Here is an 18,944-nt window from a genome sequence, read left to right as displayed (position 1 = left end):
TTTTAGGTTTTTTTTCCGTGTGTGTGTGTGTGTGTGTGTGTGTGTGTGTGTATTTCTGTTAGACAACTAGGGCAGAAGTGTCCTCATCTTTTTTTGAACATTATGTGAGTGCAGAGTGTCCAAAAGATATGGTTGGCAGTGTTGTCCTCTGTCACTTGGTTGATGTAGTAGTTTCCATTTCTTCATTGAAAAGTTACTGTCCTTCCCTTTCCCTACTCTGTTCTTTGGATAGTTTTGTTGTTGTTCTTTTGGTTTGTGTTTTTTTTTTTTTTTTTTTTAAAGGCAGGGGTTCTCTGAGTAGCTTGTCCTGGAACTCACTCCACAGACCAACCTAGCCTCAAACTCCCAGAGATCTACCTGTCTCTGCCTCCCAAGTGCTGAGATTAAAGGCACGCCCCACCACTGCCAGGCTTACACTTGGGTCTTGTGTATGCTAGATAGGTCCTCCACCACTGAGCTGTGCCCACAGGTGCGAGATAGCTCTGACTTTTGTTGCTGTTTGGGTGTTTGTTTGTTGTTTGGTTTTTTTTTGTTTTTGTTTTGTTTTGTTTTGTTTTGTTTTTGAGACTGGCTCTCACTATGTAGCTTTGGCTGTCTTGAAACTCACTACGTAGACCAGGATGACCTGAAACTCACAGCTAACTGCTTGCCTCTACTTCTAAGTGATACAGTTAAATGTATGTGCCACTATACCCAGCATCAAATTTTAGTGGGCATCGAAAGCTATTTCAAAGGAGAGAATGCTGGTTTGACACTATGATGACCTTGGGCTTATGGATTTACTCAGGACATATTTAATTCATACCTGGAGTTCAGAAAGACAAAGAATCCTCTCATTTAGCCAAAGAATGAGTCAAAGTGTATTAACACACACTGGTTAAGCAATGGGACATTATATAGCTTTGAAATTTTCAAGATAATGAAATGTAACCTTTTAGTTCCTGGATTCCCCAGCTCCTTAAATTCTAGAGAAATTGAGTTGGGTCACCAACCCATAGACCATGGAAGTTTAAAGTGTTTCTCAAGTTGTCTCTAGATTCTTAGAGACTTATCTCATTATAACAGTGTCTTCTAATTGCTTCCTGCTTTTGTCTTAGTTTTTTTGGTGCCTGCTTTGTTTTACTCTGTATCACCATTTCTTATCATTGTCCTTTTATTACCTTCTAAATTTTAATTTTTTTAGTATTTCTTATATTACTACTATATATTATTTCTACCCCTCGATCAATGTAACTTCTCTTGCATTTATCTCTACTTCTCAAATTCACAACCTCCTCTGATTGATTGATAGATAGATAGATAGATAGATAGATAGATAGGCAGACAAGTAGACAGACAGAGACAGACAATGGAGATATATACCTACTGAGTTCATTTAGTGTTGCTCAAATGGATATGGATGACCACTTGGAATTGGATAACCTATCAGGGGACTCATCCTTAGAGAAGACTGATTCTTCCTCTCAGCAGCCACTGATTTCATAATAGCTCTTCATCTAGGCATGGGGCCATGTCAGATTTCCCCCATCAACACTGGAATGTCATTGTGCAGGTCTTGTATAGACAACCATATTGTTGAGATTTCATGAGTGCAGTTTCCCTGTCATGAATAGGAGACTCTAGTAGCAGGAGTCCTGGTCCTCTGGCTCTTACAATCTTACAGTTTGGTCCTTTGGCTCTTACAATCTTTCTGCCCTCTGAGCCTTAAGTGTAGTGGTTGCACTGTAACATTTGGAGCTGAACATCCCCACTGGTTACTTATTCTCTGCATTTTGACCTGTTGTAGAGTTCTGTAATAATCTCTATCTGCTGCAAAAAAAAGAAGCTTTCTTGGTGAAAGGCAAGTGTCATACTAATCTGTGGACATAAAGATGGACTAATAGGAAAATGGCGGTAATATATTCTAACATAGGATCTATGACCTCTCCCTCTATGTATGGTTGGCTAGGCTAGTAATACTGGACATGAATTCCCTCCTATTGAGTGGGCCTTAAGTCTAGATAGACAACTGTTGGTCATCCTCAAGATAAAGCAACATTAAGGGTATCTTGCTGGACTCTTCACTGTTATTCTAAATAGAATTTATGCTGGGTCTGACTATTGATAGTCATATATATATATATATATCATACATATAATATTATATGATATATACATATGATATATATGATAATACATATAATATTACATATAATATTATATGATATATACATATGATATATATGATATCATACATATAATATTATATGATATATATATATATATATATATATATATATATATATATATATTTGCTTAAGTTTAGTGTAATATGTTCCTCTATGGCTTTTTCAAACATCCCTAGTGTTATTTGTTGCTCCTTCCTCCTCTTCTGTATTACACTCATTCCCTGGTTAAAGCCGCCTCCTATTTTTCATTTACCCCTTTATGCCATCTGTACCCTGCAGGCCTCCTCTATAGAGCTCTCCCTGCCTCCCCTGCCCCCGCTGCCATTACCCTTTTATCTCTTAGATAGATGTTAATTCATCCCATTCCAAACCAAACACATATCCAAGCTTTCTACTAGACTGGAAATTAACTGGAGATTTGTGTATTGTGTTGAATGGTATATCTCATATCACACAGTATACACATATAACCCACATTAATAATGTGTTCAGCTACCTAGTCCCCAGGAATGTTTTACCCAACCTGTTCTCAGCTTCCCCACAGTTTCTTATCCTGTCTACTCTGAAATCTTTTATCTCCACAGAGCCCATCTAGCTTCCTTTTCTTTTGGAAACTTTCTGGATCAAATAAAAAACCCAGGTCAGTTTTTCTTTTTCCACTTCAGATTAGTTCAACTGACTCTCTTTGTCAATAACCTCAGGTATCTTTTGCCTCAGCAGCTTTTGAAACTGCTGAGAGTTTCTACAAAGAGTTCTGGTACCAGTAGTTAACAACATTTTCTTCATTAATACCAAGAACATTTATCCATTCAATCATTCATTCAACTCAACAAATATTTGTTGAGCTCTGGGCTAGAAACTGTGATCATGGGTTGCTGATTTAAACAGGATTCTACCCCAAGTGGTCTACAAGGTGATTTGGCTTGGATAGGAGGAAGACAAAAATCCAGTACCCTGGAAGAGAGGAGGCAAAAGTGAGCTCCTGGAAGAAATGGTTGCAAAAATGTCAGTAAATTTTTTCTCTCTAAAATCATTTCCAACTCAAGTGTTTGCTCACTGCATTCATTCTGACTCATCTCCCTAAATCTCATCCCAAGAAAGAAAATCTTCCTGTAAAAGGAGATTAGAAATCTTTAGGCCCAGCAGTTTGACAGCATCCTAGACATTTGCATTTTATTAGACTATTTAGAAACATGCTCTGAAGTTCTCAGGTTGCTTTTCTGCTGTGTTATTTTGATGCCCCAACAAGATATTTTTAGAGCAAGAAGCCTAAATAAAAGCATTATGATAAAAAAGTGAAATTAAGTAAACCTTCATTAAATGGAAAACTATAGCAAAAATTCAGCTAAGAACAGGGGAAACAACTACAAAATGCGTTTTGAGAACTGTTTGGAGAGTAGCAGTATCAGAGATAAAGAATTGTTTATGCCCTGTGTGCTTGGAGGGATCTATATCCTGTCAGCCAGGGAGGTAAGGCCCTAGCCTTACAGCCTATTTTGACAAGCCCAGACGCCTTAGCTTGGCCCAGGCAGAGCTAATCCCTTGTGTACAGCTCAGGGAAAGCCTGTAGCACTTAAACTTCATTGTATGTGGTCATGAAAGCTCTGTATTTACTTTAATCACCAGATACTTGATTTGAGCCTGAAATATGGTTAGCTAGACTCCCTATCTGTCTGTCTTCTCCTGCACCTGTCCTCTCAACACTAGCCCTGGGTGGGGCACTCAGTGCCTCTGTTTGAGGGCTTCCATGACTTAGACTTAAAGACCTACCAAACACTCCAAACCACGGTTGAAAAGTGCACACACCTAGATTATAGCTGTTGGAGCCTGCTTCCTAAAGTCTTTAATGAATTCTCACAGTTACAGAGCTTTCTTGATTCCTTCAAGCCCTGTCTTAAGTAATGATTCAGACCCTGGTGACCTTGGAGTAAGGGTGCCTTGGCCTCCTCTGGGAGCTGTCGACACTGCTGATACAGTACTATAGCTGTGATAAGAACTGAATGCCCTTCCTTTCCTAGGGGTTTTGATAAAACTTTAGCTACACAATTGAATAATTTGCCTTATAATCAAAACACCTTCTTTAGCAATTATAAAGATACCCTTAAGTTTCTCATCAAGGAAAAGGATAGAGGAAAGTTCTTTGGGGGGAATAAAAAGTTTCTGTGCCACTCAGAGATGGTGAGGAGAAAAATGGATCTTCAGATCTGTGATGCAAAATTCAAGGAGATACTAAAAAATGCTTTTTATGCTTAATTCAAATAATAACAAGAAAATTGGAAGCTCTGTCTTGTGGACCTACAGTAGGGACTAACACAATTACTATGAGACCAGTCTGTGTAGTAGAAAATGCCAACCTCCATAAAATGAACTGTTGGCAAACTAACAGGCCTCAGCTCTCACACCCACCTCACAGATATCTAAGAAACCTGGTGAGTAGCTTTTGAAAAAAAAAAATTTGGTGGGGAGGTGTGTGTGTGTGTGTGTGTGTGTGTGTGTGTGTGTGTGTAGATCAGAGGACAATTTTTGTTTTGTTTTTTGAGGCAGCACTGGCTGTCCTGGAACTTGATTTGTACACCTGGCTAACCTCAAACTCAGAAATCCTCCTGTCTTTGTCTCCCAAGTGCTGGGACTAAAGGCATGTGCCACCACCATCTGGCCAGAGGACAATTTTGAGAGTTGATTCCTTCCTTGCACATGTGGGTCCTAGTGATCAAACTCAGGCTATCAGACTTGGAGGCAAAGTCCTTATCCACTGAGCCATCTCACCATCCCATGATTTATAGCTAGAAATTTATGTTGCAATGAATAACATTGTTGGATAAGTTAACTTGCCCTACAGAGTAATTTTATTCTGACCAATTGAATTTTGAAGACTGTTTCTCAAAAGCAATGGATTTGTGTTTGGTTTTACTTGCTGTTGTATTTGAGCGAACCATTTCTCTGGCTGTTATCAGTTGTCTGTTCAGGCTACTCTCCATGTCTGATAATAAGCCATTATGTAAGCAGGGCAGCCATCCAGAGCTTAGGACTTGCTAGAGGCTTTTGAAAGGGGGTGTAGAAGAGAGTGAATGAAGAGAACAGAACAGCTAAGCCTTTTGTTCTTAAAACCTTTGGTTCTTAAAACCTTTGGCTCTTAAAACCTTTGGTTCTTAAAACCTTTGTTTCTTTTCAAATGTAGGTGTGTCTGCGAATGCACATGTGCACACACAAGTAATATACACATGTATGTGTTTATTCAAATCTTTTTAAATGTTTTTTCAGTGTTAGTTCATATCTCATGTCACTTTTGGGTGATGTATGTGACAATTTGTGGGGTTGGGGTTTGGGTTTTTGTTTTGTTTGTTTTGTTTTATTTTGTTTTTTTGAGAAAGAATATCTGTATGACCTGAGTGACTAGAGCTCAGTCTGTACAGACAATAGGCCAGGCTAGACTTGAACTTGTAACAGTCTTCCTCCTCCCTCCTCCAGAGTGCTGAGATTACAGGCATGTGCATCTGGTTTCTGTAGTGCTGGGCATGAACCCAGGACATTCTACATGATAAGCAAGCACTCTGCCAAGTGAGCAACTTCCTGAATCCTGAGTTAGGTTTTAAATCTTCTAATAATGCTATTTAGTTCTCATGCATAGTTGTCTTTAAAGATGTCTAATTAGAGTACTGTCTCCTCCACTTCATAGTGACTCCATTTAGATCTCTTTCATGTGTGTATACTACTTTAACAGTAGCAGACTCTCATATGGCCCGTCAATGGGTCTTAGTATTAACTGTCCATACCCATCTTCCCTCCCTTACCCCTCTCTTCCACCTCCCTCCCAGTTTGTCCTCCCACTCCAGTCTCCCCACTGTCTCTTCATAAAAATATATTTTAAAATTTTGGTTTTTGAGACAAAATTTTGTTGTGTAGACTAGACTGGCCTTGAACTTATAACAGTCCTACTGCTTCAGCCTGAAAACTACTATTCCATGATCCTTGCCCTGGCCAGCTTATAGAGACAAACAATAAGCAGAATGAAAACAATCCTCTTGGGTATTTTTTTTTTTCTTTTTGGTTTTGTTCGAGACAGGGTTTCTCTGTGTAGCCCTGGCTGTCCTGGAACTCACTCTGTAGACCAGGCTGGCCTCGAACTCAGAAATCCACCTGCCTCTGCCTCCCAAGTGCAGGGATTAAAGGCGTGGGCCACCACCGCCCAGCTCCTCTTGGGTATTTTGAAGCATATACTCCAACACCCTTTTCAGTGCATATCCAGCAAGGGAACTGCCACACATGCTGCTTCTTACCGCTCAGGAGCTTTAGCCATAGAATAGCACTGAGCACGTGGGACAGATATGTGACATAACGTTTTATTTATCCCATTGACATTTCCAGAATAGTTCCCAGAATGCCACTATTGTCAAATCTTTTTCTCCTTAAGACTATCCCTAGAATGGACAGAGGTAATACATTTTCAAACACATTGTTTACCAATATACTATTCTCTATAAAGTGTCTAGGAGGCTTTCTTTTGCCTTCCTCTTACAAACATAATTGTCCTTAGCTGCAAAATAATCCTCAGGGAGCAGATCTCCCAACACGAAGACAGAGAAGTAGGAACTTGTCCTACTTCTACTAGATGATTGTCCCCATCTCCTCCCCACAATTTGCTAAACATAATAGTTCAGAGAATAGTTTGTTTTTGGACAGAAAAGGAACTCACCAAAATCCTAGAGCCTCCTGGCCTCCAGCCTTGGAGCTGTTAAGAGCTACCATGCCCTGACCTGTGTGGCTAGATGGACAGAGGGAAGTTCTATTGGCCGACCCAGAGGCCACCAAAGAAGAGGGAGAACATGATCAAACTGAGCGACATCCAAGAGGTCCAGGCAATGGAATCCAGCGTTCCGGGGAAGTCATGGCTTAAATGAGTAAACTGCAGCTGCAACGGTCTTTACACCGGGCAACTCGCTACGATAGCTGATGAAAGACACGAGGGGGCGCTGGTGCCCTGGTAGGGACGAAGCTTGTCCTGATTAAGCATCTGAGCGCACCGTTTGCTCTGCCGCCATGGCCTCCCGCTGGCATGCGGGATTATCTAGAGTGCTCCGAATCCCACCAAAAGCCTTGCACCTATTTCAGTGGCTACTGACCTAAGGCAAGTGGTAGGACCTCGGCTACCCAGGCTAATTATGAAACAGGGTCACTACTTGGCACCTACTCCCAGGAAGGTTTTGGTGAGATTAATTAAATACATGCCAGCTAGTACTTTTGTAAAAACCCTTAGAGCAACCCAAACATCCCTCAGCACAATCAGTTTATTAACTGCAGGGGCTAGCAGTGTATTTCAGTAGAGATTTATTATATTCCATTCTCTCTTTCAACACACCCTTTAGTCTTTTGTTCTGGAAAAGACTGTTAAAACTCTCCCCTCCCGTTTCCGCGCCCCCAACACATACACACTCTCAATAAGCTTCCGGAATAACTGCGGAGTGGTATCTATCCGGGAAGATTACTTCAGAAACTTTACCAGGGTTTAAAATCAATAGCTTCCGGCCAGAGGTGTCATCTGGTCCTAGTCATCAGTGAACACTGACCCCCCAAAAAGTGGGGTGGGGAGCAGCACACCTGGCTCACTTACTAACTTACCTAGTCCAGATCTCAGTTGAAGGAGATGGTTGGTGGTCACACTGAGGCATAAGTGGACGGGGTAGAGAGGGGCCTGAGCTCTGTGTTGGCAGTTGCCATGGTTTTGCTCCGAGTTCTGGAGCCAACCTGCCCACTCCCTGGGGCACTCAGGTCACAGAAGCAGTAAGTTAGAAGTCTGTGGGGGACCAGAGGAGTGCTATCCTGGAGCCTGCCAGCCCAGCTGTTGAGATGGAAGCCTCAGATTGGCAAGGGGGTGAAGGAGACAAGCCACTAGAGAAGGTGAAGTGAGACTGGGATGTGAGGGAGCCAGGGAGGGGCTGGTTTTGGAATCCATGAACATGAAATTCAAGGAAGGAGACAAGAAGAGAAATGGTGATGTATGTGAGTTGGCAAGAGCCCCAAAGAACAAGAGAACACAATTCCTTCGCACAGTTGGCTAGGGTGTAGCTCAGTAGTGAAGAGCTTGCCCTAGTCCTGGGTTTGATTCCCCAGAACCACAAAGCAGGGATAAGTCGTAAACATGTTTATTAAAGCTGTGTTTCTGCCAAGATGATGAGACGTCCCATTTGATCGTTAGTTATAAAGTCTTACCCATCTCCGTGTGAGCATACATATGTGTTATGGTCTGTTTACAATTATGTGGTTGTGTTTATGGAGTTATCAGAGTCCCTACTCTCTACAGTTGGGAGGACCCTGTCCTGTACCTTCTTTACATTTCCCCTAGTGTCCTTCAGAGTGGTCTGAACGTGGATCTTCCTCTCCTGAACACAAACAGCAAGTAATCCAATTGTTCTAAGAGGCTTGGAAAATGTGGGGTGCAAGTAAATTTAATCCCAGCACTTAGGAGGCAGAGACAGAGGCAGATGGATCTCTGAATTTAAGGCCAGCCTGGTCTACAGAGTGAGTTCTGGGACAGCCAGGACTACACAGAGAAAGCTGTTTCATTGTTTGGGGGGCAGAAAAAAAAGCAAACAAAAGAATCATAAACAACAAACAAAATCCCAAAACACAAACAGAAACAAAAAAAAGAAAGAAAGAAAAAAGAAAAGAAAATGTAAGTTTCAAACCCAGTAACACCAATGAATAACCCTGTGCTCTCTAAGTCAGTAATATTTCAGACACTTTGATTCAGTTTCCCTTGCTCCACGTTGTGTCACAAGAGCATTGTTATCAGCACCGCCCTCCTTTACTGAGTGTCCTTCGGATGCATGCCATATGCTAAAATTTACAGACACACCGACATGGGCCTGGCACCTCAATATGTCCAAATGAAAGGAGAAGTGGCTGCTACCCATGCCCTGAGGAGTCACAGAATTCTTTCATTGCCTCAGAGTTCTCAATTATAACCAGAGGAAATGATAGCTAACCTCATAGAATTTGTAGAAAAAGAAAATTAGTAAATGTTTATCAGGAGCTTTACAAAGTTTCCCAGTATAGCCAAGAATTATTATAAAAGAAATAGGTAAAATATTTTAGGTTTTCCAAGCAGAGGTTTTCAAAGGTGGGTTTTTTTTTGGTCAGACTCAGTAACCTAGCAATGTTTTAATAGAGAGAAACAGAGATCATAGGGAAAATAAAGAAATTGTCATTTGCCAATATCTGCCCAGTTCTGGTCCTCAGGTCCAAGCCCCTCTCTGACTGTGCCACCTCCTTCCAGGTGGGGAGTGTTCCCTGCTTAGAGAGGAGCTCCAGCACCGTGCCTGCCAGAGATGCTCTGGTCCGTCATGCCAAGGGCCTGAGCCAGGATACCTTCAAAATTGTAAGGAGCCAGCCTGAAACCTTGTCCCCCTAGCCTGGGAGGAATCAGGAGGCTTCTGACCCAAATATCCCACCACCTAATCTGTCACAGTCAGGATGGAAATGGGGTGGGAGATGCACTGGAGCCTTGTGACCACACAGCCCTTTGTGGTTCATTAAGAACTGCAGTCAGACCAATTTATTAGGCACTTGGGTCTGTCCACCTGCTTTTTCTCCACACCCCTTAGCCCCTTACCTTGCCTGTGACCTCCTCAGTGTAAAGAATACCTGAGGCCTCTGAAGAAGTTCCTTCGAAAGTTGAACCTGCCCAAGGACCTTCCCCAGAAGAAAAGGATAAAGTACACGAAGCAGAGCCTTGAGGCCCTAGGGGACCATATTAACACCTTTCTGCAGCATTACTGCCGAGCCTGGGAGATCAAGCACTGGAAAAAGTAGGCAGCTTCCTTGCCTTATCCCACCTGCATTCAAGATTATGCTATTGTCAAGATTCTCCAGGTGTGGAGAGGGTTAAGATCCTGGGAGATAGCTGATTGTTTAAAGAACAGGTCCCTCTAACCATCAGGAAAGCAATGATTGTACCTTAGCTGTACACGCAGTAGACAAAAGTCTTTTCTAAGAGCCTCCAGGTCCTCAATGGGTAAGGCATTTGTTACTAAGCCAGATGATCTGACTAGGACTCCATGGTAGAAGGAGAAATTCACTCCTATTGGTTGTCCACGGACCTCCACACATGCATTGTAGCAAACATACAGACAGACACGCGCACACACACACACACACACACCACACACCACACACCACACACACACACACACACACACACACACACACATTTTTAAGCTTCTCCTAAGAGCCCTTTGGCCTCTAGGTGAATAGCTGCTATGTGCAGGTGCTTGATACCAGCACATGACACTTCTGTTCTGGTCTCCATCCCTAGCCCCTCAACTGAAACTGAGGAGGCACCTTGTAGCCTATTTCTGCCAGGTAGAAATAGTGTCCTGTCTGATCACAGGACAGTGCATAGGGAGAAAAGGTTCTAGTCAGCCTCTCTCAGACTGGTCTCGGGTTTCTCTCTGCAGAATGCTCTGGCGGTTTGTCTCTCTCTTCTCAGAACTGGAAGCGAAGCAGCTTCGACGGCTTTATAAGTACACCAAAACGAACCAGACGGCCAAGTTCTTGGTGAGGCTTTCCAGAAAATTCCTCTGAGGTCCAATAGGAGTTTGGTTGATGTGCTCTTAGATCATAAGGGTAGGACCCTAGCTCTGTCCTCATACAGTGGCTCTCAGATACCCTGCTCTTGGATATGTGGACATGTTTACTTCTTGAAATCAGAAAGAACTCAAAAGATGTGATTATATTATAGCTATTAATATTTACTAGAGATTATAGATAAGGAAATTTTAAGTGTATTTACAAAATTTGAAAATTAAAATAGCTATTTTATATACAGTTTATGAAAAAATATTTATGAAAAAGTAACTGCTTTTCAAAAAAATCAGAAAGTAGTAGTGTTATATTTTGTAGCTTTTTCTAGCATCTGGCTCAGAGAAGCAGCTGCATTCTCAGGTCGGCTTCTGTAGTCAGTCTCTTATTTACAAAAGAACAGATATTTTTCTTTGTTGTCATACTAAAAATACAGCAAATAGTAGTTTCTTAATTGTGATGTGGAATTTGAACCATATTGATAAACTTTTAAAAAATTAATCGTCTTTGATTGTTTGTTTCACAAGAAGGTTTTACTTGAACCTACTCTGTATCATACAGGTTAGTATCAGATCTGCAGTCTGCCTGTCTTAGACTTCTGAGTACTAGGATTCAGGGAGTGTGCTACTAGGATCAGCTAAAAAAATAATAATAATAGATTTTAGTCAGGTATGCTGGTCACATCTTTAATTCTAGCACCAAGAAGCAGAAGCCAGCAGAGCTTTGTGATCTGTGAGTTTGAGGACACCCTTGTCTACATAACAAGGTCCAGGCTAGCCAAGAGTACATAGACCCTTTCTCAAAAAGCAACAACAACAACAACAATAATAGTAATAATAGACTTAAAACCACTTTAAAGGACAATCAATGCAAAAGTTCTTCCCCATCCATAGAGACTTTCTTTAGGCACATTTGTCAAGACTTGTAAGACATCAATAGATTTTTAATAGAGAAGGCCAATAGTTTACATTAGGATTTAGGTTTTATGTTGTATATATTCTATAGTCTCTATTTAATTCCTAAAACTTTTTAAATTAACAAAATTAATGTATTAATTATACAATGAGTTTTGTTGTTCTGATCATATTCACTCTCCACACTGTCCTTTGACCAGCACTCCCCAACTGATCTTTTCTCAACTCACTCCTTCTCTCCTCTCTCTCTCTTTACATGCGTGTGCATGTGCGTGTGTGTAATAAATGCAATTAGGGTTGCTTTTAGCCTCATGGTAAGGGGTTATTTGCAGAGCATGGGACACTCATCAGTGATACACCAAAGGAAAAATTGTCCCTCCCTCTCTGGTAACCACTGACAGTCTATAGCTCCTCAGAGGAGGTGAGGCCTTGTGAGTTTCTCCCCTGTTTTTTCTTTTAAATAGGATCATGCTGTTGATCCTGGTTGGCCTCAAACTTATAATCCTCAGTTCTCCCAAAGTGATAGGATTATAGGCATGTCCCACCACACCCAGCTCCTGTTACAGGGTTTGATAAACGTTTGGTGGGTGTCCCTACCATCACAGTGTCTTCCAGAATAGGTACCCTTTCTATTCTATGAGATCCACTTGGCCACTCTCCCTTCCTTCCTGAGAGCTCTTGGCAAACTGTTCTACTCGGTGACTCCCAGTTTTACCTTCCTGGAGCCTCTCACTGCTACAGTTGTACAGTACACACCTTGGCAGAGATCTGCCAGTGAACTCTTCATTGTTTCCTTAGAACCCATTGCTCAATCTTTTGCATGTTAAACAGACCCCACTTTCAGGCCTCTCTCAAAAGCTTCAGTACAGATTTTGATTTGAGCCTCTGGTTCAAAATAAGAAGCCTGTCAGGCATGGAGACAAATGCCTTCAATTCTAGCACTCTAGAGGCAGAGGCAGGCTGGTCTCTGAGTTCTAGGCCAGCATGATCTAGAGACCAGAACAACTTAACAGGACCCCTGCCCCTTTGCTTAAAGAAAAGATGGGCTATATACGTAAATCTGTAGTGCACACTTGCCTACTTGTGATAAACAAGGACTACACAGAGAAACTCTGTCTGGAAAACCACACACACACACACACACACACACACACACACACACTCAAATACCCTATGTAACAACAGTAAAAGTTGCCTTTGTGTCAAGTACTTTCTGTTCCTTCCTGTGATCTACACAAGTAACTCTCAGTGGCAATTAGAATTATTTCCCACAATTTGTAAATGAAACATCCAAGCATAGAGGTGAGATAACTGTGCCAGAGCACACAGTGAGAAGACTGCCAGGATGCAGTCTCAGGTTGCCAGTGTGACTGCCTGTTTGTTCTAACCTCAGGCTGCCTGTGTGACTTCCCATTGTAACCTCAGGCTGCCTGTGTGACTTCCCATTGTAACCTCAGGCTGCCTGTGTGACTGCCCATTGTAACCTCAGGCTGCCTGTGTGACTGCCCATTGTAACCTCAGGCTGCCTGTGTGACTGCTCATTGTAACCTCAGGCTGCCTGTACTGCTGTAACCTGTTTTGCCAGCCCCTCCCCATCTTTGCATCTCTGCTGCTCTTGAACCTGAATGCTTGGGTGGTTTTGTTAATCCTTTTTCTTTTCTTTCTTCTTTTTTAATCTTAGTTTTGCAATGCTGAGACTGAATTCAGGGTCTCACAGAAGTAGGCAAGTGCCACTACAGATGTACCTACATAGCCCCATCTTTTCTTTAGGAGTAGGGCAGGGGTCCTGCTGTGTTGCCTAGGTTCATTCTCACTCTGGGGCTTGAGTCATGATTTGACTCCACGTCTGGCTGTAGTTGTTCCTTTTCTAACTGTAAGTAGTTGCCATTTGCCGGGCGGTGGTGGTGCACACCTTTAGTCATGCACTTGGGAGGCAGCGGCAGACGGATTTCTGAGTTCAAGGCCTGGTCTATAGAGTGAGTTCCAGGACAGCCAGGGACACATAGAGAAAGCTTGTCTGAAACAGCACACACACACACACACACACACACACACACAGAGAAGTTGCCATTACAGTGACTCCCAGATTTCTTGCCTTCACTGGCCAGAAAAACTTCAAAATATATCTTCAGGTTCTCAGTTTAAATTTTTTAAGTTAGTATTTCAAAAACAAAGCAAGCACAACTATCTCATTACAACAAGCAAACAAGACACCATCACTCTCAAACGAAATGGAAGGTATAGCCATAAAATAAAAGGTGCCCAGGCTATGAGGGCAGCAGAACACTTGATTGGCATACACGAAGTCCTGGTGTCCACCCTCAGCACTGCAGGAAGCAAAGGAAGTAACGTAATTGGGTACAGTGGTCACTGCATTCCATGGGCTGACACAGGAGGACTGTGCTGAGACTACTTAGCATGGAGAGACTTAACTAGAAGTCACAGCTGGCAGCCTGGCCCACCCCACATCATCAGGCTTCCTGTGACTCTCACCTCATTCCTTTGGCTAGGCATCGAAGATCCCATAGTTTCTCAGCAACTGGGGGTGCAGTTGGGTGAGGCTGCTACTGTAGAACTTAGGCTCATCTTTTCTCCAGTGTCTCCTTAACGATGGACCCAATTTCAGGTCGCCCTCTGCCCCTTGGATGCACCAGAGAGATCTTTGCTTGCCAACCAGGAAGACAGTCTTCCCAGGCTCTGCAGTGCCTGGGGGTTGCACGGAAATATCAATGGCATGAAGGAAAGGTTGTCCAAGATGCAAGCCCCTGGCCAAGAGGCTGTCATGCTGGAGGAGCCAAGGGCCTCACACTGCTCCGGAGCAGGTGATACCTACTACCTGAATGAGGGGTTGTGGAAGAGTCTGGGGGTTTCTCTGGAACAGGCTGAAGCCTCCCCTCTGAGCCCGACAGCTCTCCTCCTTCCACTGTACGGTCTCTTCCTTCTGTCCTTTCCTTCCTTTTCTTCAGTCTCTTTTCAATTTTTGGCTCCTCCCCAGATATATTCATTATGAAATCTTTAAAATATGTAGATAAGTGTGTGTGTGGGAGGGAAGCTTAACCAGTACCCAGAGGCCAGCGCTGTTTTGTCTAGTGTGGTTCCTTCAGTCCCAGCAGAGGTCTCAGAGTGCATATGAACCCTTCTCCCTCTCTTTTTAGTTAGCATTTTATAAAGGCCTTTCTCAGATGACTAGAAGCAGGGTGGAGACAGGTTCTAAGTGCTGAGCAGATGAACGCTCAAGAGGGACAGGGACATTGAAGGGGCCCATCCGTATGGTGATCCAGACAGCATGGGAACAACCTTCCCAGCTATGTCGGCCTCTGTAGTGCCCAAAGTATCTGATTCTCTGCACAAGAGCTGTGGAGTTAGGAGATAGAGCTAGGTAAGGTAGAGACCTGTGAGGGTTTCTGGTGTACACTAAGCCACAGAGAGACCTGGCATGCATCTACCCCTCCACACTTCTAGAACTGGCTTCTGCACCACAGTTAGCTGTCCTTTCTTGGCTACTGTTGGGGAAGATAAAGGCAAACATGGTGACCTGGAGAACTCAGAGTATAGTCCTAATATGGACTCAGAGGCTCTTCTGAAGGCATAACTGGTTGGGTCTCCCTCACAGCTGGGCCTAGTCATGACACAGTGCAGATTGGAGAGGTGAGATATACATCAGGGACACTGGGGGAAAGCCTTGGACAGTGGACTGAGAAGTTGGAGCAAACCAAGGATGTCATGTGTGCTGAGTAAGTACTACATCCTTGAGCAACATTCCCAGTATCTTCAGGCAAGTATTAAAATAAGTAGTCACACATGGTGGTTCGTGCCTGTAATCCCAGCACTTTTCCAAAGCCTGAGTCAGAACAGTTGCCATGAGTTTCACATCAGCCTGTACTACGTAGTTATGAGACCAGCCCAGGCTATGGTGTGTGAGACCTTACTAGAAAGCAAAAATAGGCTAACAAAATGGCTCAGTGGGCAAAGACTTTGTCATTAAGCCTATGACCCCAACTTGATTTCTGAGAAGCATGGGGTGGAAGGACAGAATGGTTCTTCCCACAAATTGTCCTATGACCCCCATACATGTATACTTTTGGCCTATAAATAAATGTAATTTTAAGAATTTAAAACAATAAAAAAAAATTTTGAGACAAGGTCTCATGTAGTCCAGGCTGGCCTCAAACTCTAAGCTACTGCCCCCACCTTGCAAGTATTAGTATTACAGGCACTTGATTTATGTGGTGCTGGCAATCAAACCTAAGGCTTCATGCATCCTAGGCAAGGATCCTACCAACTGAACTATGTCTCCAACCTACTTTTAATTATTATAAACAACATTAAAAACATTAATAAAATAGGAAGATATAAACAACATATTGTCACCATCCACTATTGCATAATTACCATCTTATACACTGCATATAACTTGCTTTGTGTCTGGGGGGATACCTGTGTCATATATGTGGGGAAGCCAGTAGGAGATGAAGTGTCTCCGTCACTTACCCTACCTTATTTGTGGAGATAAGTGTGTCTCACTGAATCTGGAGCCCACTGGCTGGCTAGCCTGACTAAGCCCATCCCAACCTCCCCAGCAGGGCATCACGGATGTGTGGCTGCTGAGGACCCAAACTTAGGCCTTATTCAACATGGCAAGTTCTTTACTAACTGAGCCACCTCCCGTTCCTGAACTTGCTTTTTATTTCTTTGCTATTTGTTTCTGTTTGTGTGAGTGCCTGCATGAGTTTTTATGTACCACATACATCTTAGAGCCTATGGAGGTCAGAAGAGGGCATCAGATCCCTGGAACTGCAGTTACAAGCAGTTGTAAGCCACCATGTGGATGCTAGAAACCAAACCTAGGCTGTCTGGAAGAGTAGCCTGTGCTCTTAATCTCTGAACTATGTCTCCAGCCCTCTAAACTTGCTTTCTTTTAATGAATGGCATCAGCCTTTCCAGGGCAACGTTCTGTTTGTGGAATTGGATAGTCCATATTCAAGGTTCAGCAGTAACTGCTGCACAGGCTGCTCACACCAGGTGTGCCACCTGGTCACATCTCAGCTTACCAAACTTGCTGCCTTTTTAACCTGACCTGTTGGGGGAGTTCCCACGATCTGATTGTCCCTACTATTCCCTTTTGGCATTTAAAACGTATTTCTTAACTTATTTCTTTACCTATAAACAGACTTTAGATAGAAAGTCCTGTTGAGTTTCTCCCCCCCCACCCCCCGAGTGTGTGTGTGTGTGTGTGTTTGGAGCTTGGAGATGGGAGCTGCAGACATAGCTCAGTAGTAAAATGCCTGTAGCATATGTGAAGACCTGAGTTCAATCCTCAGTAATACACACACACACACACACACACACATTTGGCTGATGAAAATGTTAAAGGTTAGAGATGATGTGGGATCCCCTCCCTGCATGTTACATGAGGAAGGCACATAATACCAGTAGAGCCATCATTTGTGGTCTACCTACAGTGACCAACATGATGTTTCTTTGGCACTATGTTCATAAATCAGTTATTGATTAAAACTTGGCAGTGTTGTTTGCCAACAAACTTGTGTTTTCAAAGCACTTGGAATTAGTGGTGAGAACTGAAAGGGACACAGGGGAAGTCAAGCAGACTTGAGTTTGATCCTGACTGCTGCTCTGGCTTGTTATAAAGCTTTGGGTATTCCACATGCTTGCTCTTTGCTTGGGCGAGCATCCTTACCTGCAAACTGAGGGTGGTAGCATCTCTTCACCTCACAGGTCTCAGTGAAAGAAAGAGTTAGGGACACAGTTGGCAGTGAGACAACCTTTCCTTTATCACTCTCTCCTGTCTACCCTGCAGATGCTACCAAGATGTTTTCTTACAAGCTATGGTGTCATTGGGACCCTCTCTGCTTCTCTTGTTTCAGATTCTTTAAGAAAACTTTCTCAAAAGCCAAAGCTGAAGAAAAAGAGGATTAAGGAAAGACCAGAATCTCCCAAGAGCTACTCATAAGAAGACCCACAGGGATGGAGGCCGTCTCTCCCTGGCTCCCTGAGCACTGCATGTGCTCTCTGGAAGATAAGGGGGTTGAAGAGGGTAAAGAAAATTTACTTTATCAAAAAAAAATTCAATTTTTAATTATAAATAAATGGATTGGGAAATAATAATCCTTAAGACAATTGTGCTTTACTTGTCTGAACTTCATTCATCTTTTATTTGCTTAAAAAGTATTTGAAGCCAGACTTGGTGGTCACTCCTTTAATCTCAGCAGAGGCAGTTGGGTCTCTGTGTGTTTAAGTCCAGCCTGGTCTACACAGGGAGTTCCAGGCCATCCAAAGCTATACAGTAAGACTCTGTCTCAAAAGAAAAAAATGTTTGGAGTCACTTCCTAAGTGGCAGGTAACCTACCTTTTCAAAGTAAATAGTTGTGGTCGCCTATGTGGAATAGTATCAGAGTCCAATGGGGGCCAGGGGAGAACACAGGATTTTATCCATGTTGACCATAGGAAAGCACATGATTGAATTGGGCCAGTCTGTGACAAGTCTGGCAGCCTCTGAATCATCTAGACTTCATCTTCTCAGTAGCGTGGGGCAGGTGGTGCCAAGGGAGGAGAGGTACAATGAAATAAACCGATGCCACGTGGGTAATGGGGAGATTTCCAGATGGCCATGAGCCAAGGAGTGAGAGGCTAGAAACAGAATCCCGAAGAAATATCAATAGTCTTAGCAGAATGGTGAGTTGGGTCAGTAATCAAATTGGCAGCTACTAATGCATTTAATTCCCAACAAGGAGTTCCACTTGCAAACATCATTTGAAAAATATTAGTTGCCAATATTATAACTGTGTCATTTCCCATTAAATGCAAAGTCAAACTTCTGGCTTCTCATACAGCTACCTACATTTGAATCTGCGTCCTATATGACAGCCACTGGAGCCAAGGAGCAGTTGCATGGGCTTCCCTGGTATGCTTCCTAATTTACCAGGTCTCCTCCCAACCCTCGTGCCTTGCACAATGGACTTCACATATGTACATTACCTGTGCAACTCTTGGGGCCATTAGTATTTGATATCCCCAAAGTACACAGAAGCAACACAGGTGTGCAGCAACAATGACGAACTTGGGACCATATGTAGGTTCAAAAATACTTTGCTGCCTTCATTCATTCACTCATTCATTTTTTTTGTTGTTGTTAATTTATTTATGTATGTGCTCCTGCCACAGTGTGGCTGTGGACACTGTGAGAGTCCACTGTGAGGACAGGGTGAGGACATTAGGGAATCAGTTCTTTCCGTTCACCGCCGAATGGACCCAAGATGGAGGAGCC

General features: G+C 42.9%; 1 protein-coding gene across 1 annotated transcript; it reads left to right on the top strand.

The window, feature by feature from the left end:
• The first annotated feature begins 7,901 nt into the window (after window positions 1-7,901).
• Window positions 7,902-17,795, top strand: Chct1 (CHD1 helical C-terminal domain containing 1). The gene is made up of 6 exons (XM_034507749.2): window positions 7,902-8,063; window positions 9,442-9,543; window positions 9,798-9,973; window positions 10,622-10,721; window positions 14,286-14,481; window positions 17,545-17,795. Exons 1-6 carry the CDS (start codon window positions 8,013-8,015, stop codon window positions 17,628-17,630), a joined length of 711 nt encoding a protein of 236 aa, XP_034363640.1. The 5' UTR covers window positions 7,902-8,012; the 3' UTR covers window positions 17,631-17,795.
• Window positions 17,796-18,944: the final 1,149 nt, after the last annotated feature.

The sequence above is a fragment of the Arvicanthis niloticus genome, chromosome 6, assembly GCF_011762505.2.
Source record: "Arvicanthis niloticus isolate mArvNil1 chromosome 6, mArvNil1.pat.X, whole genome shotgun sequence".
Lineage (NCBI taxonomy): Eukaryota > Metazoa > Chordata > Mammalia > Rodentia > Muridae > Arvicanthis > Arvicanthis niloticus.
This window is presented reverse-complemented; position numbering and strand designations above follow the sequence as displayed.

Coding starts and splice junctions, on each gene's coding strand:
- Chct1 (XM_034507749.2), top strand. CDS start 8,013: ATGGAAGCCTCAGATTGGCAAGGGGGTGAAGGAGACAAGCCACTAGAG. Junction 8,064..9,441: donor GAGACAAGCCACTAGAGAAG/GTGAAGTGAGAC, acceptor ACCTCCTTCCAG/GTGGGGAGTGTTCCCTGCTT. Junction 10,722..14,285: donor ACCAGACGGCCAAGTTCTTG/GTGAGGCTTTCC, acceptor ACCCAATTTCAG/GTCGCCCTCTGCCCCTTGGA.